This window comes from Chiloscyllium punctatum, chromosome 3, assembly GCF_047496795.1.
Source record: "Chiloscyllium punctatum isolate Juve2018m chromosome 3, sChiPun1.3, whole genome shotgun sequence".
NCBI classification, from domain to species: domain Eukaryota; kingdom Metazoa; phylum Chordata; class Chondrichthyes; order Orectolobiformes; family Hemiscylliidae; genus Chiloscyllium; species Chiloscyllium punctatum.
The window spans coordinates 40990882-41016680 of NC_092741.1; the positions used below are offsets into that span (position 1 = coordinate 40990882).

At 41.2% G+C, this 25799-nt stretch overlaps 1 protein-coding gene across 2 annotated transcripts in view; it reads left to right on the top strand.

Moving 5' to 3' along the window:
* The window catches only part of cdk19 (cyclin dependent kinase 19), a 168411-nt gene that overhangs the window by 98457 nt on the left and 44155 nt on the right, over positions 1–25799 (top strand). For both annotated transcript variants that reach the window (XM_072551892.1, XM_072551901.1), the window contains 2 exons: positions 1121–1193; positions 10563–10660. In XM_072551892.1, coding sequence (XP_072407993.1) covers positions 1121–1193; positions 10563–10660 — 171 coding nt within the window. The remainder of the gene's footprint in view (positions 1–1120; positions 1194–10562; positions 10661–25799) is intronic.

Sequence of the window (25799 nt, forward strand, 5' to 3'; positions counted from 1 at the left end):
AAATTGAAATATCTTTTCCTCATAGGCAACACATATATCAATATTAGTAATGCCCAGTTTCTGAATAATTATCATTTATTTGCAATTTCCTATCCTGGGCGCTAGATAAAAACTCACACTTTGTATTATAATAATGTTTTGCTTTTAAGGTGCAGTCAATGAAGTTAACCTTCTGACAGCCAGCTGTGATGTAGAAGACCATGAAAAACCTTTGCTGAGTTTTAGATTTAATCATAGATTTTTAAAAAATCATAGATTAAAACATCGCAAGTGCATTGTTCCCACCTCGACTCCTTTAGCAGTGTCAAAGCTGTCTTTTTGTATGGGCTCAAGCAATCATCCAATCAATGCCCTCTACTTTGTATTTCCTTAACTTCAACTTCTGCAATTAACATTTATGCTGATTTTTGGCTATACATTTGTAAGTTGTGAAACTGTATTCAATAAACTTCGAATTTGGTGAGTGGCACCAGAGAAAGTAACTATGCAACCCCATTTTTTTTCATGCCTTTCAGGGTAGGGAACACTTTCCCAGTTAGATACAATCAGTGCCATACTGAAATATCCTAGCAAAGATAATAGCTATTATGGCAGGAAGGTGGATAAGGGCAAATAATAAGCAGAGTCTCCTACATCACCCATGATGTGAGAACAGTATTTAAAGAGAACATTATTTTGTATATGCCTCTGACTTCCTAGCCACAAATAAGAATATCAAGCTCAGTCTGTTAGACAGAGCATTGGTAAGACTTTTAAAAAATACTTTATGACTGGAACCATCGTAGTTTATTTTCATCAGAGCTGCTGTAATGGGAGTTACAACAATCAACAAAAAAATCTTTCTGTATTATCTTATTTAACCTACCTCTCATATCTCAATGTCTACACTATACCTTGAATGAGGGGGAGGCAAATGTGGCTGAGAGATTTGTGATTGTGCGCTGAGTTTATCATCTGCTTATTTTTAGTATGCTATTGTTATCATTTGCTAGGTGAAGAATAGTAAAGAAAACAGTGAATCCTCAACAGCAAATCATCTACACTGAACATTTTTATAACTTGTCCACTTGGAGCTGAACTGATATTGAAGTCTAACTTGTTGATCTTGTTTTGTATTCAGCTATGCTAACAGCAGCCTTATTAAATATATGGAGAAACACAAAGTCAAGCCTGACAGTAAAGTATTTCTTCTGGTAAGTTTTTCCCTCAAGCTTTTTCTAAAGAATTGCTCAAAGGGGTATTTATTGTATGGATAAGTGGGAGAACCTCAGAGAGATTCATCCTCTAATAAATACCTTCTGGATTAGGAAAAGTCCTTTTAGTTCAGGGAGCCAAAATTCTAGCACAACTGGTAGAACAGGAACAAACTTTGAGCTTGACTTTGCCTCAGTACCTCACCAGGGCTGGAAAGAACTTAATTCAGCCAAGTGTCCAAGATGTGAACACCTTGATTTCCTGGAAGATCTGAAAGACAAGGAGATCTTAAAGTACTAGACATTCACTAGTGGAGAAGCTAGTATGATCAGCTAAAAATGTAAGTGGTGGAAATGAGGAGTGATAGGAAATTGATGAAACCATTTCAGTAAAGATAGCCTGGAGGAGGAGTTCATAACAATTATTTGGAGCAGTTTCTTAGAACAATATATTCTGGATCAACCAGGAAGCAGGTTATATTAGTCTTGATAAGGGATGATGACACAAACTAATTAACTAATTAATTGATTTTAGTCCCCAGAAAATAATCTTGCAGGCAAGAGCATCATAATATGATAGAATTTCACTTTCAGTTTGAAGGTGAGAAATATAAGTTTCAAGAACAGATTGAAACTTAAATGAAGGTAATTGCAAGGGTATGGAAACAGAGTTGGCAAAAGTGGACAGGATAAATAGAGTGAAAGATAAAATGTTGGAAAAGCAGTGGCAGAAGTTTAAGCAGATAATGCACAACTCTCAACAAAGGTTCGTTTTGTCACGGATTGTGGGTATTGCTGGTTGGACCAATATTTATGGTCCATTCCAGGTTGCCCTTGAGGAAGTTGGTGATGAGCTGCTTTTTTGTAGCACTGCAGTTCATTTGGTGGTAGACCCACAATGCCTTTGAAAAGGAGTTCAACTGAGAAAGAAAAACTGTGAAAGAGATACACTATCGGTTGCTAACTATATATACAGCTTCTAGTACACAGTAACAGTGAGCTTGACTGACAGTCATACCATGGATGTAGTAATTCTTCTCACACTGAGGATTATGTAACAAATGTAATCCAATTGCAAAATTGCATTTAAAGTTGGGCATTGTGTTGTGAGGTTTACAAGTGCGGGCAAACTAGATAAAATCAATATCTTGCTTGTTTATGAATTGCTGATGGGATTTGCTGTTTGGTATGATTCTCAGTCTTTGGGACTGGGAACTACATATACAGACCCTCTACTCTGCAGACAGAAAGAACATGTACACACACTGTATTTGTTTTGAACTGACCAGAATAGGTGGTAACCATTCTCTGGTTCATTTTTCAGTATTGGCCAATCAAAGTCAATCTGACTTTTTTAAAAATTTAAACAAAGCTTGGCAGTCATTTGTCAGCCACCATAAACATTTTTCATGGCAGCACCTCTAACAATCAGAATCGACTTGCCAACCAATCAGCACTTTCCTCTCTCATATAGTCTTAAATGTTATTTTCCTCTTGAATTGATTAGATTCCCTACAGTGTGGAAACAGGCCCTTCGGCCTAACCAATCCACGCCGACCCTCCAAAGAGTAACCCACCCAGACCCATTTCCCTCTGACTAATGTCTTAGATAAATGTAATCCACCTAGCAATTTAGATGGCCAGTTCACCTGACCTGCACATCTTTGGACTATGGGAGGAAACCCACGCAGACACAGGGAGAATGTGCAAACTCCACACCTAGAATACCATGTATAATTTTGATTTCCTTTCTTTAGGAGACTGGCATTGCAAGCAATTCAGAACAATCATTAACTGTTGTCTGGGATGAATGGGTTGTCTTATGAAGAAAGGTTGAGCAGTGTGATCCTATTTTGATTGGAGCTCGGAAGAATGAAAGGCGATCTTGTTGAAGCATACAGGGTTCCATCATGGCTGTATGCTTCTATTTTTGACGTTCTTCATTGTGGCTGCCTGCAGTCTTCTGTAGTATTTGAGGCTTTGGATGTACCTCTGGGCCTCACTGCTATCTTTTCATGTTCATCCTCATGGTTTATACATTGCTGAGAAGAAAGGAGGATGAAACAACAGGAATTTGTAAATAAAATGTAATTTTCTGTATTTTTTGATTCTGGACTGAAATGGACTGGGGATGTTCTTAAAGAAAAAGAAGTATTGTGGAAAAGATGACTTCATTTTTTAAAAGCAAGTAACCTGACCCTCATTGTTTACATTGTAATTGTTTGGCAACGGGGTAAGTTACTACAGATGAGCTAGTGCCAGGGGATGTGTATGAGGGGAGATTTGGCTGGTAACAAGTAGCTGATTTGATCTGTGCAGTGTTGACCACTTGTAGATGGCAAAAGCATTCAGCATGTCAACAAATGTGATCGGATCCTAAGTAGCTGAACAGCTCATGGGTGTGAATGTTTGTAGCGCCAAGAAAAAAGGAGCAGCATTTTCTCTTCAGTAAAAATCACTAAGTTTGAGGAAAGCCAGGTTTTTCCCTTCTCAATAGTTTCAGTATGTTGAAGCTTTGAACCAATAAGTTAGAGACTTTATAAGTGTGAATTGGCTGCTCTGTGGCTCCTGCCTGGAGATAGAAGATTAAGAAGCAGCAAGTTCTGACAAGCCAAAAGGTCATCTCAATGAATCCTGTGAACAGCTCCATTGCACTCCCTTCCTGCCCATCACATACATTTTCTTTTGGTGTCTGTCTATGTGAATGTGTAGGTGAAGTTTTATAGGGGGGTTAGAGTTTTAACTAGTTATATTACTTATGTTGATTGTTCATAATTGTTTGCTCACAGCATGAATCCATTTGCTTGTAATAAATGCTAATCGTTACTAAGTATGATAATCCATGCATTCTGTCAACCTGGGTGTAACATACAGGTAAATTGGGTAATTGTGTACTCTTTTAAAATCTTTAACTTCTGTGCCAACTCTGGGAACAGCAGGGCTTAATTTTTAGCGTGCGAACCCAGTAAAATGTCATGATCATCTATTTTTAAAAATTTGTTTATGGGATGTGGGTGTCGTTGGGTCGACCAACATTTATTTCCATTTTCTAATGGCACTGGAGAAGGTGGTACTGAGCTACCTTTTTAAACTGCTGCAGACCTTGACAGACCTGTTGGAAGTTTGTTCCCAGATTTTGACCTGATGGCAGTGAAGGAATAGTGATATTGTTCTAAGTCAGGATCGTACGTGTCTTGGAAGGGAACTTGAACATAGGGTAGAACTCCTACTGCTGCTCTTGGCTTTTTAGGTGGTAGAGGTCACGCATTTGAAAGGTGCTGCTACACTGCTACCACAATGCCTGGATGGTGAAAGCTGTAAATGTTGGTAGTAGTGTCCATCAAACAGGCTACTTTGTTCTGGATGGTGCCGAGTTTCTTGAATGTTTTTGCAGCTGCATGTATCCGGGAAAGTACTCATCACGCTCCTGACTTGTCTACTGTAGGTGGTAGACATGAGGTGACATACTGCAGAATACTTTTCCCCAAGTAATAATTGCTGCAGAATTCCCAGCTTCTGACCCACTCTTGCCAATGCAGTATTTATGTGGCTAGACACATTAAATTCGTAATCAATGGTAATATTGATGGTGGAAGATTCAGTGATAGTAATGCCATTGACTGTGTAAGAGGGGACAATTAGATTCTCTCTTGTTTGAAATGGTCATCATCTTGTATTGTGCAGGGAGAATGTTGTTTGCCGTTAATGAGCACAAGCCTGAAAGTTGACCAGTTATTGGTGCTTGAGTATCTGAGGAGTTGCAAGTTGTACTAAACATTTGAAATATTGATTTGTATTCCAGGATCCTGTGCAGCAATATTTCTTGTTATTAACAGCTATAGAATAACATTACAGTAGATCAACAAAGAAGAAAAATGACAACAATGTGTTAGAAATTTGATTTGCATACTGTACCTCCATGGATTTTATCATTGATCCTTCAGAGAGTTCTCATTCAAACACTTGTCACATAATTATGTTTACAAGGCTGCATTTTTCTCTTTTTTATAATAGATATTTTTATTGAAAATTTAACGTTTTTACAAACTTATAAAATAAAAAACACAAATACAATTAAGTATTAAATGTACAATTAAGTATTAAATAAATAATAACCAAAACCTATCAAACAAAAAGAAGAGATGAAGAGAAAAAAATGGAGAAAACAACACTCAACTAACTACTAATCTAACCTATAACTAACCAGAGCGTATAATAAAATATCTTATGTTACTCACGAGAAAAAGAAGGATAACATAGTAATTAAATAGTGAAGTACATGCTCGGAACCAATTAGCATCAAGTCATAATAAAACCCGTATTCATGCGGGATCCCTCCCCCAAGGGCCCCCCGGACCAGCCAGAATCACTACCACAACTAGATGAAAGGCCTTGACAAAATGGCTGAAATATCTATCTATATAATTCAGGAAGGGCTGCCATATTTAATTGAATAATTCAGTTTTTTGGTGCACCATATTTGTAAGGAAGTCAAGGAGAATACATTCCATGGTTAACCTGTGCCAATTCGAAAGTTCTGGAGGGCCCTCAGCTACCCAGTTTACTAAGATATTTTTTCCTTGCACAAAAGGAGAGAATGGAAAATAATTTCCTCCCATGCACATCCAAAGAAGGGAAGCTCGAAAAGCCCAGGAGAAGAGATACTGGATCTACTCTAATTTCCGTTCCCAAGATTTCTGTCAAAGCATTTGCGACTCTGACCCGGTATTTGCACATCTTATGACATTTCTGTAAGCAGTGTGTGAGAGTGCCCACCTCTATTTTACATTTGGGACACATTGGAGATGCTCCTGCCCTAAACTTTGCCAATCGTTCCAGTGCTATATGAGTCCTATGGAGTATCTTTAACTGAATGGCCTGAGTTCTATTACAAATGGAGATTTTTCTGGCATTTTCCCAGATGTCATCCTACATTTCTGTGGATATTTCCAACCCCAATTCCTGATCCCATGCTCTAACCAAATGTTCCATGTCTTCCGACACTTCGTTATGTAATAAGTGATAGAGAGTGCTGACCGAGGGTAAACCCATTGGCCACAACACTCTACGTTCTCTATCTGATTTATAAAGACTATCTAATAGCATAGTCTTCTTCTGTATATAGTCTTGAATTTGGAAGTATCGAAAGAGGTCTCCATTAGGTAGTCCAAATTTTTGGTGCAGTTGTTCAAAAGACATCAAGACCCCCTCATCAAACAGATTCCCTAAACAGGAGATACCCCTGGACCTCCAGGATTTAAATGTGGCGTCTGTGAGCCCTGGTTGAAAACCCCATGCACCCACTATAGGAGTATAATGGGAGGTTTTATGTGAATTACCCTCGTTTTGCCACTTTATCTTCCAGGCTTTAATTGTGTTTAATTCTATAGGGTTTTTACAATGGTCCATAATGACTTTCATCGTATCTAAAAATAAGAGGTTAATAAGAGGACACTTTACTTGAGAAGCCTCGATTTCCAGCCAGATTGATTGCGGGTCAGACAAGACCAAATTGGCTACGTAGCTTAATAGGGAATTAAGCTGATACTTCCTAAAGCCTGGAAAGTCCAGCCCTCCTTGTTTGTGGAAGCTGAGCTTCTTTAACTTAATGAGGGGCCGTCTATGATTTCAGACAAAAGTATCAAGCCAACCATACAATTTGCGCAGTGCTGGCCTCGACGGCATCACTGGGAGCATTCTCATAGGGTATAAGAGACGGGGCAAGACATTCATTTTAATTAGAGCTATTCTACCTAGCCAAGAAATTGGATGATCCTCCTAACGTTGAAGGTCCTGCCTTATCCTTTCCAGTAGATGCACAAAATTGACCTTGTACAGCTGACCAAATACTGGGGTGATAAAAATACCTAAATATAAAAAACCCTCCAGAGACCACCAAAAGGGAAAATGAGATCCATCCAGTAAGTGGGACATACTGGCGAGACCACCCATCGGCATGGCCTCCGATTTGAGAAATTAATTTTGTAGCCTGAGAATGCACTAAATAAATTGATAACTTTGATCAGGCGGGGCACGGACATCAAAGGATTACTAATAAAAAAGAGAACATCATCTGCATCTGGGTCGCCGAGTATGTAATGATCAGACCGCGCACATAAGCTTTAATGGTCCCCCACATCATTGACAGGTTACTAGTCGTACATTAATTAATTTCCAAAAAAGTTTTGAATTCTTGAGAGAAATATTTTATGAATTTACTATCCTTCATTAAGAAAGAATCCATATGCCAATGTTGGAGGGGGGTGGGGGGAGGCATCTCATTGTTCCTAGTCTTGATTTCCATATACACTGCAGCATGATCAGAAATTATTATATTACCTATTTTGCAGGATAATATGGAATTTAAAAAGGTCAAGGGGGCAAAAAACATATCAATTCTAGTGTGACACTTATGTAGATTAGAATAAAAAGAGAAATCTCTGCCTTGTGGGTGAAGGCACCTCCATACGTCTACTAATCCTAATTCTTTATTCAAATCCGCCAATTGCCTGCATCTGGGGGATATACCCGCAGTACTGTTGGGTATCCTGTCTATCTTCGGGTCCATAATGCAATTAAAATCTCCCCCTATAATTGTGTGACGAGCCCCGAGAGCCATCAGTTTGGAGAAAGCTTCCATTATAAATTTGAAAGGATGCGCCAGGGGACAATAAAGATTTAAAATCCCATATGCCTCTCCATTTACACAGGCTTTAATCAGTATGTACCGTCCAAATTCATCTTTTATCTGACTTAAGGTTTTGAAAGGGAGATTAGATTAGATTACTTAGATTAGATTAGATTACTTACAGTGTGGAAACAGGCCCTTCGGCCCAACAAGTCCACACTGCCCCACCGAAGCGTAACCCACTCATACCCCTACATCTACATCTACCCCTTACCTAACACTACGGGCAATTTAGCATGGCCAATTCACCTGATCTGCACATCTTTGGACTGTGGGAGGAAACCGGAGCACCCGGAGGAAACCCACACAGACACGGGGAGAACGTGCAAACTCCACACAGTCAGTCGCCTGAGGCGGGAATTGAACCCGGGTCTCCGGCGTTGTGAGGCAGCAGTGCTAACCACTGTGCAAATTTCGAATTTCTTCCGAATGAGAATGACTACTCCTCTACTTTTTAAACTGAAAGATGAAAAGAAGGCCTGATCAAATCCACCCTGTTGTAATTTCAAGTGATCTTTATCCAGTAAATGTGTCTCCTGTAAGAGAGCTATGTCAACCCTTTCTTTTTTGAGGTTTGATAGTATTTTCCTACTTTTGATTGGCGAATTACTCCCCTTGACATTCCAGATGCACCATTTAATCGAATGACTAACCATAATCATCCAGGCAAGTCCGAGACACCCCTGGGAGAAAGAACCCCATCCAAACACCCCAAGCATAGACCATAGAAAATTCACAAAAATTATTATATTACCTATTTTGCAGGATAATATGGAATTTAAAAAGGTCAAGGGGGCAAAAAACATATCAATTCTAGTGTGACACTTATGTAGATTAGAATAAAAAGAGAAAATACAAAGCAAAAAAAACTCTAATTCCATGTCAGAGTAGTCTGACTTGGGAGAATTGAGGCTTTGAAATTATTGAGTTGAATCACTCACGCCAATATACTAAAAAAAATTTCTAAATAAAACAAATATAAAACATATTTAAAAGGAGATTTTCCCTCTTACTTCCAGAGATGCATTTAGTAATGTTAAGACCATGTATAAACATATAAAACTATAAAGTTAAAGTCTCAGCAGGTAATAATTAAGTATAATAACACAAAAAAAGGGGAAAAAACTCAGCTGTAAAAGAAAGAAATAAGGTAGGACAAGGCAAACCCCACCCCTCACCTGAATCAACTAAACCGCCTGGGCTATATAAAAAAAATCACATAAGCCCCCCTCCCTATCCCATGGAGATGATATTAAACAACAAAGGAAATAAGGGGGACAAAAAGGGTCCAATGGGTTGGGGGGGGGTGGTGGTGCTGCAGAACACCATCATTAACCACACTGATTAATTCTTACAATCTGTATAAGAGAGTACAAAACTTCCTTGGCCTTCTCCGGCGATCCGAAGTTATAGACGGATCCTTCGTGGTTAAAACGCAGTGTCGCTGGGTAGAGCAGGGAGTGCTGGATGTTTAAATCCCTTAGACGCTTCTTCGTTTCATCAAACGCCCTCCTCTTGTGGACCAAAGCTGGGAAAAAATCCTGAAACAGCATAATCCTAGATCCCTTCTATGTCATGTCCTGGGGATCTTTCCCGAGGATTCTGAAGGCTTCCAGGAGCATTTGCTTCTCCCTGTAACACTGAAGCTGGAACAGGACTGGGCGGGGGCGCTGGTCCGACTCGGGCTTGCGTATTGCAACCTGGTGGGCCCACTCTACCCGCACCTGGCCTGATCCAGCCTCCAGTTTCAACATCTGAGGAAGCCCCTGCTCCAAAAACACTGCAAGCTGGCCGTCCTCTTTCCATTTGGGAAGGCCCAGACAACGAATATTTCTTCGATGACCCTTATTCTCAAGGTCGTCGATGTGATCTTCTAAGGCCCGCTGTTTGAGAGTCCGGACTCGACCCACCGCTGATTCTGCAGCAGCCTCAGAGGTGCTGCCCCTCCAACTCGATGTTCGATTTTTTTTCAATATCTCGGTCGTGCTTTTGCAGCGCGGCCAAGAGTGATTCCCACATGCTTCTGGACTCCTCTATGAAGATGTCGATCTTCTTTTCCAGCTTGGTAATTACAGCAACAAGGCTTGCCACCGTAGGTGAGTCCCCCAGGGCGGCTGCGGACGCCTCTGCTGCAGCTAGGGAGGGTGGGAGAGGGGTTCTTGCCTGCTGTGAGCCACGGGTATTCTTTCCCTTAGTCATTTTAACAAAGCACCAAACTACTCAAGTTTGATGCAAAATGACTAAGTGTATTGAATAAAAGTTATTTTGAATGGTTTGGCAGGTGTGGTGGAGGCGGGCAGCCCACTTTGCCTGAGTCTTGGGCAGAGCACTACAGACTCAGACTTGCTGGGCCGCTGCCATCTAGGATCTCCCCATTTTTCTTTTTTTTAAAGAAGCTGATGGATTTCTATAGTACTGCCTAAGTTCTTTTGGATCTGATGCAATATGTATTAACTAAATTGGAACCGTTCAAAAAAGATTTGTTTTCATTTGCTGCAAATGTTTCGGTTGCGTCTAGATAGGAATAGTTTAACCCAATTTAGTACTCAACATAAACTTGTTGATTAATACAAAACCATTTTGAGCCTTTATATTTAATTATTTTCTGTTCTGAAATGTGACTTCCTGTTTCTGGTGTTGCACGTACCATATCGCTAATGCTCCCCTGACTCTTGTTTCAGCTGCAAAAACTCCTGACTATGGATCCAACGAAAAGGATCACTTCTGAGCAAGCTCTGCAGGATCCATACTTCTTGGAAGAGCCTTTACCAACTACAGAGTAGGTTTATCTTTGGCTTTGTACAGAAGGACAGAATATTACTGCTCTATAATGTTTTGAAGACTTGGTGCAACTAATGGATACTCCAAGCTATGATCACAAGGACCTGTTAATTATTGTGACAATTGTGAGGAATATTAATATCTTAATTGATTAGATACAGCATTGTGGTGGAGTCTATTCTGGTGTCAGCCACATGGGAAGAGGCCATGGAGTCCATTCTGCTTGTGCAGGATTATATATTTGGTTCCACCCTGCTGTGGAGGAGAGGTGCCACATTGAGGAAACATCAATTACTTCTGAAGTGTTTTATCATGCTTTCTATTGGCTACTTGGCCGTTATGTATGGCCAAACAATTTTGACCATTATTCATTAGATTTTAGAAATAAGAGGGGTGATCCTTTTGTAATGTACAAGATTCTGACGGGGCTTGATATGGTAGATGTTGAGAAAATGGTGCGACTAATGGGAAAACCTCAAGCTAAGGGCCACAGTTACAAAATAAAGGGACATTCATAGAAAACTCAGATACAAAGGAACTTCTTCTCCAAGAAGGTGATAAATATCTGGAATTCTGTGCCCCAGAGAGTAGTGCAGTCCAGATCACTGAAATTATTTAGATTAGATTAGATTACTTACAGTGTGGAAACAGGCCCTTCGGCCCAACAAGTCCACACCGCCCCGCCGAAGCGTAACCCACCCATACCCCTCCATCTACATTTACCCCTTACCTAACACTATGGGCAATTTAGCATGGCCAATTCACCTGGCCTGCACATCTTTGGAGTGTGGGAGGAAACCGGAGCACCCGGAGGAAACCCACGCAGACATGATTGAGTTATTCAAAATTGTGAGGGATGGGATAGAGTAGAAAAGAGGAACTTGGTAGAGAGTTCAAAAACTAGAGATCATAAATTCAAGCTAAGTGGCAGAAGGATTAGAGGGAATGTGAGGAAAACCTTTTAGACACTGAGGGTGGTGGGTGTGTGGAATTCACTGCCTGCATTCGTGGTGGAGGCAGAGACCCTAAATTCTTTCAAAAGGTACATGGATCTGCAACTTAAATGCTGTAAGCTGCAGTACTATAGGCCATGTGCAGGAAGATGGGTTTAGAAAGGGCATCTGGGTGTCTTTGGGTCGGCATGGACAGAGTGGGCTGAACGGCTCTCTTCTGTACTGTATCAATTCTGTGGTTCTATGGCTCCAGACATGGCATACAGGAGAAAGCTGGTGCTCTGTTTTGTGGGCAGATACATGGAAGGCCTGCTGGGCTAGTGTGCAGAAGTGGGAGGCTGCCTTCCTCTAGGACTAGCAGTGGAGGCTACGATACCAGACCATGCCAGCCTGGCTTGCATTTGGCACCTAAATCAGTGCTGTCACAATCCTGAGGAATGTGACAATATAGGAAGAAGGTCAATGGTCTTCAGCATTCTGCCACCATCTTCTGTCTGAGTGACCCTGTCCAAGAACTTGACCTCAAGACAGACGTAACATGAGCCTGCTATCTCTGACTCAGGGCAAAGAGCAAGAAGTCAAGGCAATGCAAGGCAGTGATGCAGTGAACATCCACATAGGCTCAGAATGAGTGAATACTATGTTAGCACACAGAGCCTGGAGATGCAGCCTGGTACATGTACTGGGTGTGTGACTCTGAGCTGAAAAATGTGTTGCTGGAAAAGCGCAGCTGGTCAGGCAGCATCAAAGGAGCAGGAGAATCGACATTTTGGGCATAAGCCTTCTACGTCGATTCTCCTGCTCCTTTGATGCTGCCTGATCTGCTGCGCTTTTCCAGCAACACATTTTTCAGCTCTGATCTCCAGCATCTGTAGTCCTCACTTTCTCCTAGTGTGACTCTGAGCACAAAGTGTCCTTTCAGCAACATTACTGTGAGAATTGCTAGTACAGCATTGATGTGCGGAAATGTCCTATATGTGGACCAGACAAGAGCCATCAAGGTCCTTTTGAGACCAGAACATGTCGGATGCCAATGCCCGTGGATGTAGGACTGGCCAATGCCATTGGAGCTTGCCCTGGGATATTGGTGCTTGGTGTCCAATGTGAAGGCTCTTTGGAGCAATCAGCAAGTTGAAATTGCCAAATACCCACTTGACTTCCTTGTAAACAATTCTTGACATTAAGTTTGTTTGGTGCATTTGCTAAGGTGAGAAACTGAATATTAATGAGGTGGGGTTGGACTACTAATAAGATGTTTAGCAAACAATAATCCCCTTCAAATGTCAATTCACTGCTATTTATTGAGGGACTCATTTCACCACTCAGCTGAGATGCTGCCACTGTTGAGATAGGCCTCACTGGACATCTTGCCTGATCCTACCACCAATCTTGCCATAGCCCATTGTGGCTCAGGCCTCTATAAAAGTTTGGCCTAAATAAAAATACCGTATTCCTATATCTGTCTGTTTCAGTAATAACTAATAACAAAATAATCGGTTCCAAATAGTGATGGTGGGAGGAAAACCAAAAAAGTTGTTTAAGCTGGACTTTACGTTTTGAAATTTGAAGTTTCAATGAATTACTGATCTTTCCTTTATGATTATTTGTCACTTTATTCCTTGTCACTTTTGAAAGTATCTAAAAGTCTTTCTACGTGTTGTTCTGGAAAATAGTTTCTATTGCCTTTCCGAAAAAAAGATAAATCTTGCCATATTCTGTTTTTCATTTGCCACAACATACTCCCATCAGAGTCTATCATATTGGAAAAAAAACACAATTTATATTGTCATTGTACTTTGAGTATTGCTTTTGATATGTAGAAGTAAATTGCTTACAGTCTCTTGTTATTCTACTTGTGTTTAAAGTTTAAAAAATTAATTTGAAGAGAACACCAAAAAGGAAATAATTGTGCATTTTTAAAAAATGTGCAGCCATTCAGGTCAGGGTTTTAGGCTCTTTATTTTTACACTAGATCCCACCACAAAAGCACCTTTGCTGCTTTGGTAATTTCCAAATCCCTGTTGCTAGTCCTGTTGCTTCCACTCCTTCACTGTCTAGTTTTGTATAATTATTCCTGTACACATATTCTTGTGTGCAGTAAGTTATGCAATACACTGATAATTCCTATAAACATGAATAAGTTTTCCCCTCCAAATTTTAGTTAGGAGGCCTGACATGATGTAAAAATAGCTTAAGTGAGTAAGAAATTTTCTGATTGATTGATTAATTAGTTGCAATTTCTAAGCCTGCTTTGGCTATACTCTGTAATCTGAGTCACTACAGACTTAAGTGAAAGGTGCAGGCTACAAATTACTTGCTGGCATCCTTAGAAAAGCAAGAAGTTAAACTATATAGCTTTTAGAGGAAACCTGAAAGAAAAACGTCCACTCAGAGATGGGGTTGATTGCCCTTTAAATAAAGCATGTTGTGCACAGCCATCCGGTAATGCAGGTCTTCCTACCATCAGACTTGCCATTGCTATATGATCTCATAGGAATCCACATTATCATTACTGGATAGCTGACTGGTGTTTAAGGATTGGATTCAGCTGGCTGATATGGATACATGCAAGATTTCTGATGGCAACTGTCACGACTCGTGGGAGGAACTTAGACCAGCCCAAAGCTTTACTATGGGATAAAGTTTTATTCTTTGTTAAAGTGCACTGATTCATACAGAACTTAGATTCATTAAGTGATTGTAAATCTAATCAACTTTACTAATTCCAACTTTAATTTTAACTTTGTGCACCCCAGTCTAACATCGGCACCTCCAAATCATTACTAATTCCAGACAGGGATTTTTTTTTAATATATGGACATGATATAATATCTGACCAAATAATTTAAACATAAGTAATTGAAACAACATATGATCTGATGTACTTACACTGTTTATGGAGAGATGGTTGCATAGTGATAATGTCATTGGATTAATGATTCCAACCCAGGTAAGTGCCGATAGAATTTAAATTCAATTGATGAATCTTCTCTCAAAGAATGGTGAACCTGTGGAATTCTTTACTACAGAAGGCTGTGGAGGCTAATTCACTCAATATATTCAAGAAAGAGATAGATAAACTTTTAGATTTTAAAGGCATCAAGGGATAGGGGGAGAAAGTGGGAAAACGGCATTGAGATAGAGGATCAGCAATGATCACATTGAATGGCGGAGTAGATTCAATAAGCCAAATGGCCTACTCCTAATTTCTGTTTCTATCTTGAACATTAAAGCTAGTCTCAGGAATGGTGACTATTATTGATTTTCTTTTTAAAATGAAAAAGGTCGCTAATGTCCTTCAGGGAAGGAAATTTACCTGTTCTGGCCTACATGTGACTCCAAATCACAGCAACATGGTTAGCTCTGAACTACCCTCTGAAATAGATTAGCAAACCATTCAAAGGAAGGGCGATTAGATATGCCTTAGCTATTAACAGCCACAGAACATAAATGATAAAAAGAAATCAAAACTAATTTTTAAGTTGCCTCACTGCTTGTTTGCATGGCTTATTTGTGCTGCTTGTACAAACAGTGGCGTCACATTCATGCTAAAATGGGTTGATTGTTTTAATTGTGCAAACAAGTTAAATAAGTAGTCTGTCAAGAGAAGAAAAATGATAATATATTTGAGAACAATTAATTAAGAGTATGATGGGACGAATCATTTATTTCAAATAAGTTTCTTACATTTGAATTTCATATTTAAAGCTACACTGCTAAGTATATTTCCAGTTTCATTTTGCTGTATAACCTTCTATCGCTAGAATTCTCTTTTTTTTTGAATTGGCTAAATTTTATGAGATGCCACAATTCCTGCCGACTGGCTAAAATGTCCAGGTTAGACCACTCAGCCCATTGAGTCTGCTCCGCTATTCAAACATGGTTGACAAGTTTCTCAACCCCATTCTCCCATTTTCTACCAGTAACCCTTGATCCTCTTTACAGTAAAGAATCTATCTATCACTGTCTTAAATATACTCAATGACCTTGCCTCCACAGCCTTCTGTAGCAGTAAGTTCCACAGATTCACCACTCTCTGGCTGAAGAAATTTCTCCTTATCTCTGTTCTAAAAGGTCTTCCCTTTACTGTAAGGCTATGCCCTTAGGTGCTAGCCTCTCTTAAAAATGGAAACATCTTCCCAACATCCACTCTGTCCATGCCATTCAGTATTCTGTAAGTTTCAATTAGATCCCCCCCTCATCCTTCTGAACTCCATCAAGTATAGACCAGAGTCCTCCTCATATTTTAAGCTGTTCATCCCTGGGACCATCCTTGTGAATCTCCTCTGGGCACACTCCAGGACTAGCACATGCTTACTGCGATATGGGGCCCAAAACTGCACACAATACTTCAAATGTGGTCTGACCAGAGGCTTATAGAGCCTCAGAAGTACATCCCTACCTTTATATTCAAGTCCTTTTGAAATAAATTGCATTTGCTATCCTAACTATGATTCAACCTGCAAGTTTACCTTGAGAGGATCCTGAACTAGAACTCCCAAGTCTCTTTGCACTTCAGATTTCTGAATTTTCTCCCTATTTAGAAAATAGTCCTTGCTTCTATTCTTCCTACCAAGGTGCATGGCCTCTCACTTACCTACATTTTACTCCATCTGCCACTTCTTTGCCCACTGTTATAACCTGTCCAAATCTTTCTGCAGCCTCCCCACCTCCTCAATATTACCTGTCCCTCTATCTATCTTTGTATCATCTGCAAGCTTAGCCAGAATGTCCTCAGTTCCTTCATCTAGATCATCAATATATGAAGTGAAAGGTTGTGGTCCCAAAACTGAGCCTTGTGGAATACCACTTGTCACAGACTGCTACCCTGAGAGGGACCCTTTTATCCCCCACTCTCTGCTTTCTGTCAGACAGCCAAGCTTCTGTTTGCGCTAGCACCTTGCTTCTAACACCATGGGTCCTTATCTTACTCAGTAGTCTCCTGTGTGGCACCTTGTCAAATGCCTTCTTGAAGTCCAAGTACATAACATCCATTGTTTCATTACTTCCTCAAAAAATTCTAGCAGATTTGTCAGGCATGACCTTCCCTTGATGAAACCATGCTGACTCTACCCTATTTTGCCATACTCTTCCAAGTATTCAGAAATCTCATCCTTCACAATAGCTCCAGGATCTTACTCACAACTGAAGTAAGGCTAATTGGTCTGTAATTTTCCATCTTCTGTCTTACTCCCATTTTAAACAGTTATGTTATTAGTATTCTAGTCCTTTGGGACCCTCCCTGATCCTAGTGATTCCTGAACGATTATCACTAACTCCTCCACTATCACTTCAGTTATCTCCCTTAGAACTCTGGGGTGTAGTCCATCTGGTCCAGGTGATCTATCTACCTTCAAGTTTTTCTAGTACCTTCCCCTTGGTGATGGCCACCATACTCAGCTCTGCCCCCTCACTGTATTGAATTTTTGGGAAACTACTTGTGTCTTCCACCGTGAAGACTGATGTGAGGTAATTATTCAGTTCCAAAGCCATTTCTTTGTTGCCCATTACTATCTCTCCTGCGTCTTTTTCCAGCAGACCAATGTCCATCTTTTGCCTATCTTTTGTCCTTTTATATATCTAAAGAAACTCTTACAGTCTTCCTTTATATTACTGGCTAGCTTACCTTCATATTTAATCTGCTCCCTCCTTCTTTCTTTTTTTTTTTGTTGCCCTTTGTTGGTCTTTGCAAGCTTCCCAATCCTCTAGTTTGCCACTGTTCTTTGCTACTTCATGTGCTTTCTCTTTTGCTTTTATGCTATCCCTGACTTCCTTAGTCAGCCATGGTTGTCTCACCCTCCCTGTGCCATTTCTGTTCCACTGTCTTTCCTGCTAGGCTCCTCTCCTTGTCAAATCTACCCAGCTCCTCCCTCACGCCTCTTTCGTTGCCTTCATTCAGCTAAAATACCGTTACCTCTGATTCTATCTTCTCTCTCAAATCGCAGGGTAAATTCGAACATGTTATCATCACTGCTTGCTGAGGGTTCCTTCACTTTAAGCTTTCTTATCAAGTCTGCTTCGTTGCACAACATCACTTGTATCCAGTATTGCCTGTTCCTTCATGGGCTCCATCACAAGCAGCTCCAAAAAGCCATCTCATTCCACAAATTTCTTTTCTTGCAAACCACTACCAACCTGATTTTCCCAGTACACCTACATATTGAAATCCCCCATGATCACTGTAACTTTGCCTTTCCTACATATCATTTATACCTTCTGGTATATCTAGTGCCTCAGCTCCTGACTGCTGTTTGGAGGCGTATACATGATTCCAACTATGTGTTTTTTAACCTTTTGCAGTTCCTCAATTCTACTGACACAGATTCTACACCACCTGACCCTACTTCATTTCTTACTATTGATTTTAATTTCATTTCTTACTAATAAGGCATCCCCACCCCCTCTGTCCACCTGCCTTACATCGATAGGATGTAAATCCTTGAATATTCAGCTCCCAATATATGTCAATTTAGCATGGCCAATCCATCTAACCTGCACATCCTTGGACTGTGGGAGGAAACTAGAACACCCATAGGAAATCCAGACAGACACAGGGAGATTGTGCAAACTTCACACAGACAAGCACCCAAGGGTGGAATCAAACCCAGGTCCTTAGTGCTGTGAGTCAGCAGTGACCCACTGTGCTGCCCACCATCTACATTGTATTTTGCAAAGCTCTGTTTTGAAATAAAATGTTCCACTTCTTTGTTGAGAAATATTTGTTGAGAAATACTCACCAATAAAATTGCTAGTCTTCTACAGTGATGCAGTTAGATCATCTCAACCAGTCCAGACAAATGGGCACAATATAATTGGCTACAGTGTTCATGTAAGAGAAAACTAGGCTGTATTTGCTGCTCTTGAATAACAGCCATTGTTTGAAGTTAGTGTGTTACAGTGTCTGGTGAAAATGTCACCAAGTTTCACTATAATAACCCCTAAGTTGAATTAGAAACAGAAAATACTAAAAGTGCTCAGTTGGTCTGACTGAGAAAGAATTAGCATTTCATGACCTGAAACACTGGCCTGGCCTTTTGCTGAGTCAGGATAATTTGGGAGCCCTTTTAAATGTGGTGATGTGTCTTGATTTGTGGAATGAGATGGCTTTTTGGAGCTGCTTGTGATGGCTACAAATCTTCTCAAAAATCACTAGGACAGGAATTCCATAAAAAAGCCATCTCATTCCACAAATGCTTACTCCCCCACAATTTTCTTGGAGTCAGGCCAGAGAGTTTGTACCTCCACCCACCCCACATAGCCTCTCATGTACCTTTGTCTAGATTAGAGTGGTGCTGGCAAAGTATAGCAGGTCAGGCAGCATCCGAGGAGCAGGAAAATCGATGTTTCGGGCAAACGCCCTTCATCAGGAATAGAGGCAGGGTGCCTACAGAGTGGAGAGATAAATGAGGTTTTTACCTCATGTACATTTGTCAGCCTATACCACTTTAATGCCCATTCACCTTTATTAGCTGACAGAGATCACAAAACCCTCAAAGATCAACAAATGCAAAAATGGAAAGGCCCTTCATCGCTCACTCATCACACTCATTCAGACCCACTTACTCATGGCCCCTCTATGGCACCTCATGCACTTCAAACAAGCCCCATTGCCCCGCATGATTCCATGCCGAGGAATATCTCCCAAACATAACCCCATGCCAGACTTCCCTGGTGTCCCTGGTGTTATGCAGTCTTTAGCAATAACAGTCTTTGTTCTTCTCTTGGGCTGATGTCGGCGAACTCCTAGTTTTCTCATAAGAAGATGGTGACTTGTTCTGCTGGATCTTCCCTCCCGCTTTCTTCATGTACCCCTTTAATGTACCTTATTTTGGGGGCTGATAAGCTCTGCCATGTCATTCGCCCATTTAAACCTCAATCAGTGATCATGGGCAGCTAGCCACGGTGCCAGGATGATCGTTGCCCCCTTTCCCATCTCCACTTGTAGGTTTGTTTTCATTCCTTCTAAGAACAAAGACTTATTTTCCAAAGTACTGCATTCATAATAGACTAGTTTGCCATCTGATTTTTATTTACACTTACAGAAGGCTATCTACCACTAAAATGTAGTTGGTGAAATCTCATGCTGCACAGGAAATCTTAAATATGGAATATTAAGAGAACACAATTTTAAGGGACATGCCAATTTCCAACACTCTAACTGGGGCAATGACCCAGAACACTGAGGTAAGCCTTTTAGGTGATTCCCCTCCTCAACCACCAATCCCTATGGCTACTTCCACACTTACTCCCCTAGGGAATGAAAACCCCATGCTAGACATCCATAACTTTATAGTAGAATTGTGTTCTATATGTATTTTGTTCTATGTGGCATTTTTCTCTGAAGGCTAAGGCAGGAATTTTCCTAACTCTTGCTACCAACCTCAAAGATGGAAATACAGGCCACCACCTTTTTTCTGTCTACTTCAGTTGAATGACTCCCAATATTCCTCATTAAGTTACAGAGGAGAACTTACAGATACAGAGCTGGGTACTGGAATGTCTTTGATACCTTGCACTAACACAGAGTCAGCTTCGAAATGGGAGAAAATTGACAAATGAAACAATTTGCAAAGTATTCTGTAAGGATATTCTCAGGTTTCAGTATGTAAAGTTGTCTTAGAGTCATAGAGATGTACAGCACGGAAACAGACCCTTCGGTCCAACCCGTCCATGCCGACCAGATATCCCAACCCAATCTATTCCCACCTGCCAGCACTTGGCTCATATCCCTCTAAATCCTTCCTGTTCACGTACCCATCCAAATGCCTTGCTGGAAGCCCTTTTGATTTAACCAAGAACTCCATCCACGAGATCCCTTGAACGATAAAATGGTTGCGTTAATAGTTTATTAATAAAACCATGAAGCGAAAGAACAATGGATCAACAAATGAGATCAACCATCAGAAACAATGGAGGTTGAGTAATGGGAAGGGCTCAGAACTGACCTTGGAGCATCTCCTTCAGCACCTCTGATTAAGCATATTAACCTAGATCATGACTAACAATAATGATGTTTGGGTATTTTGTTCTATGTGTACTGTAAATACAGCTATTTTCCACAGATTGTTTGTTTTCCTTTATTTCCATTGCGTTGTTTTCAGGGAGAATTGTACAGAATAGCAGAACTATGTACTAGATCCATATTCACATAACTACTAATAGATTAGAAAATATTTAGCTGTTAAACGATGAAATCCTAAAATTGCATTGGTGTTAGATACAAACAGTTCGTACGGCTGCAGGAAAATAAGTTGTGGTGGTATTGTTGGTTTGTAGAATAATGGGAAAAACCGATTCAAGGAAAGAAAGCACACATGATTATTTCAAACTAATGGTTATGTTTAATGCCCACCTGTTTTATGTGTAGATTTATTTTCATGAAAGCATTGAATCTGCAATTTTAAGATGAGATGGATGTGCCTCACTGTGAGCTTTTATTTGTACCTCCCACCTCTGTGGAGTTTTCACTTTCTCCCCGTATACTATGTGGATTTCCTCTAGGTGCTCTGGTTTCCTCTCACTGTCCAAAGCTTTGCTGGTTTGGTGGGTTAACCATGGTAAAGGCGGGGAAATGGGGACAGGTTGGGAGCCAGATCTGGGTGAGATGTTCTTTGGAGGTCTCGTACAGACTCAGTGGGCCAAATAACCTCTTTCTATAATTCTACTTGTAAGCTTAACTACAAACAGCAAGAAACCCAACACTAAATCCTGTGAAACAATTTTAGAAATCATTTTCTGTTCATAAAAAAAAATCAACCATTACCGTTTGTTTCCTGTCACTGTTGGATCTGACTTGACTCATTCCCCTGCATTCCCTTTTTTAAAAATTTTTTCTGACCAGTTTGTCACATGGGTCTTTCTAAAATGTCTTACAAAAATCAATCTAGTCATCATCCACTTCACTACCCTCAACAATCTTCCTTGTTGCTTTCTGAAAGATCAAATTAAGTGTGTAAAACATGACTTTCCCTCACAAAAGCATGCTGACTAACCCTGATTAATCTGTACCTTTTCGATGTAACAGTTAATCCTATTTCTCAATATTGATTACTAGTTCATGGGACTTGGCGTAATCCTAAAACTACTGCTTTAGAGTTGCATTTTAGCCTCTCACTTGGCTTCCTGAAGTCTGCTTTAAGGAGCTCCTTCCCATTCCCAGTTCAAGTCATTGGTACCAACATAGACTATGATCTCTGGTTATTCACCCTCCCACAGACGTATGTCCACAGCTGGTCCATAACATCCTTTACCCTGGTACCAGATGGACAGCATAACACCCTGGAGTTAGGTCAACAGTCACATAAACAGCTGTCTGATCTTTTGATTATAGAATCTCTGACTCTACTGCTCTTTTATTCTTCTTTTAAGCTACCATGGTGGCTCTGGCTCCACTTTCCTAAGCAACCTTTGCCTCACTAGTATTCAAAATGGAGTGCCAATTAGTAAGTGAGATAGTATAGAAGTTCCCTGAACCTGTCTGCTTGTTTTCTATGGTAGACAAGCAGGAGACTGGAAGAACAAGGTGTAAACACTTCTTCATGGCTGGGTGGGTGGGTCTTGGGGGAGCTGTAAATAAAGGGGATGGTGGGGGCAGGGTGGTGAAGTGGAGATAGTGAAGACAGGCAGAGGGTACGACCTGGTTGGTCAGTGGGAGGAATGAATTGGGTTGGTGGCTGGGAGCAGTGTGGGGTGGGGGGCGTTGCGGAGGGGCTGGGAAGGGACTTGGGGGAAGGGAAGGGAAGGGAGGTTATTTGAAATTGGTGAACTCAATATTGAGTCCTTGGGCTGTAGGCTGCCCAGCCGGAAGATGAGGTGTTCCTCCAATTTGCAGTTGGTTCGTTGTGGCAAGGGAGAAGGCCAAGGATGGTCATGTCGGAAAGGGATTGGGAAAGGGAATTAAAATGGGCAGTGACTTTTCTCCTGGGGGTTGGTGGGGACAGCGATGCAAACTGCAGGGTTTTTTTGTCTCTTTTCTACGGTAGACAAGCAGGAGGCTGGAAGAACATAGCAAGCCAGGCAGCATCAGGAGGTGGAGAAATCTAGTGTGGCCACTTCCCAATACATGTTGTTTATATTCTCCTCTGCTTAGCAATGCACAACAGTGACTCTGAAAGAGTGTGATGCTGGAAAAGCACAGCAGGTCAGGCTGCATCTGGGGAGCAGGAGAGTTGGTCTTTCGTGCCTAACTCCTTCATCAGGAATGGGGGGGGTCCAAGGGGGCTGAGAGATAAATAGGAAGCGGGTTGGAGGTAGCTAGGAAGGCCATAGACCATAGAACAGTACAGCACAGAACAGGCCCTTCAGCCCACGATGTTGTGCTGACCATTGATCCTCATGTATGCACCCTCAAATTTCTGTGCCCATATGCATGTCCAGTAGTCTCTTAAATGTCCCCAATGACCTTGCTTCCACAACTGCTGCTGGCAACGCTCTCACAACTGTCTGTGTAAAGAACCCGCCTCTGACATCCCCTCTTTCCTTTCCTCCAACCAGCTTAAAACTATGACCCCTTGTGTTAGTCATTTCTGCCTTGGGAAATAGTCTCTGGCTATCGACTCTATCTATGCCTCTCATTATCTTGTACACCTCAATTAGGTCCCCTCTCCTCCTCCTTTTCTCCAATGAAAAAAGAGCTCAGTCAACTTCTCTTCATAAGATAAGCCCTCCAGTCCAGGCAGCATCCTGGTAAACCTCCTCTGAACCCTCTCCAAAGCATCCACATCTTTCCTCTAATAGGGTGACCAGAACTGGACGCAGTATTCCAAGTGCGGTCTAACCAAACTTTTATAGGTGGATGATGGTGGGGTAATTGTGTTTGTTTGGTGGGGAGGGTGGAGGGGATAGATGGAAAGGAAGATGGACAGGAGGCAGTGCAGAGTTGGAGGGTTGGATCTGGGATGAGATGGGGAGGGGAGATTTGGAAACTTGTGAAGCCGATGTTGATGCCGTGTGGCTGAAGGGTCCCAAGGCTGAAGATGAGGCATTCTTCCTCCAGTCATCAGGTGGCTTGGATTTCACGGTGGAGGAGGCCCAGGACTTGCATGTACTTGGGGGAGTGGGAGGGGGAGTTGAAGTGGTCAGCCACAGAGTGATGGGGTTGTTTGGTGCATGTGTCCCAGACGTGTTCCCTGAAACAATCCGCAAGTTGGTGTCCTATCTTTCCGATGTTGAGGAGAACATACCAAGAATAACAGACACAGTTGATGAGGTGGGCGGATGTGCAGGAAAATCTCTGCCGGATGTGAAAAGATCCTTTGGGGCCTTGAACGGAGGTGAGGGGGGGAGGTGTGGGGGCAGGTTTTCCACCTCATGCAGCAACAAGAGAAGGTGCCGGGTGTGTAGGGTGGGTTGGTGGGGTGCATGGACCTAACAAGGGATTCATGGAGGGAATGGTCTCTGTGGAACACACATGGGGGTGGGGAGGGAAATAAACAGTGACTCTGGCAACTACTTCTAAAGTTTCAGAGTCTGTAACCCGGGGCTCACTCATGACATTTTTCTGCAGACGTGTTTGTTTGCAGATCTGCTATGTCCATGACTTCACATACTGCAGGATGTACATTCTACTTGGCAGTGCTGATCTAGTATCCCATAACTTTAAAGGCTGTATATTACAACTAGAATCGTACAATTCTTGTCTGTAATCTCCAGTCAACATTTTTCCTTTGTACTGAGTTAAGAGCTAATTACAGGAGGTTGAAAATAGTAGAGGAAGAACCCTCTTGGACACACTGAATAAGTTCTCTCCACCGTCATCACCAAACTTCTTCTAACTCACCAAACTCCCACTTTATACTCTGTAGAACCAAACCTGCACCATTGCAGACAAGGTAGCATTTAGTGAGACCAATGTTTATACTTTTGAAGAACAACTGAAAGCTTCAAAAGACTTGTTTAAACTAGCCATTAATTAAATACGCACTGCTTTTCTTAGTGCTTGTACACCCCTCATTTAAGGCTACAATAAAACTTAGCTTGTCTTAACTTTAAAGTGTAATCTTTAATTAATTGCTAAATTACAGGAAAATCTAGACATTAGATTAAAAAAAAACTCAAGATTCATAATGTACACTCACCAGCTCCCAGTACAGATGAACACTATTTTTGACAATAACACATTTTAAAATTGAGGGTGTGATTTTTATGATTAAAATAAAAGCAAATTACTGCAGATGCTGGAAATCTGAAATAGACACAATGCTGGAGAAAAGCAGCAGGTCTGGAAGCATCTGTGGAGAGAGACAGAGTTAATGTTTCAAATCCAGTATGACTCTTCTTTAGAATATTTATTACTATTATTTCAACGTTAGACTTGCTGCATACATGTGATCATTAGGGTAAATTGGAATCCTGTTTTTTTTTGTTTATTTGTGGGTTATTTTACCTGGACTTCTCTTAAGATCTCTGTCTCTTTGAACAATTGTCTCTTTGAACGTAAAGAAATGGGTTCCTGTACACCAGACAACTGTCATTGCCATTGCAGATTTTCCAGTCAGAAATTGTTTGGTAGCAGATTCCACCTAACACACCATATAGGCGGCACGGTGGCTCAGTGGTTAGCACTGCTGCCTCATAATCCCAGGTTAGATTCCAGCCTTGGGTAACTGTCTGTGTGGAGTTTGCACATTCTCCCCCCCCCTGTCTGTGTGGGTTTCCTCCCACAGTCCAAAGATGTGCAGGTTAGGTGAATTGGCCATGCTGAATTGCCTGTAGTGTTAAGTGCATTAGTCAGGGTAAATGTAGGGGAATGGGTCTGGGTGCGTTACTCTTCAGTTGACTTGTTGGGCTGAAGGGCCTGTTTCCACACTGTAGGGAATCTAATCTAATTATACCAGCTTTGGATTTTGTCAGTGGCATCTGATCTGTACTTCACCATTTATATGTTTTAGGCATGGTAGAGAGTGATGTAAAAGAGAGAGTTGCATTTCAGATTAGGGAGAATGTCACAGCTGTACTAAGGAAGGACACCTTGGAGAGCTTATCCAGTGAAGCCATCGAGATAGGTGTCAGGAATAGGAAGGAGGGGATTTACTACAGGCCTCCCAACAGCCAGCAGGTGATAGAGAACAGATATGATGACAGATGATGAAAAATGTAAAAGCAACAGGTCTGTTGAGGTGAGTGATTATAACTTTCCCTATTTTACTGGAACTTCCTTAGTGCCAGGGGCTTGGATTGGGGAAA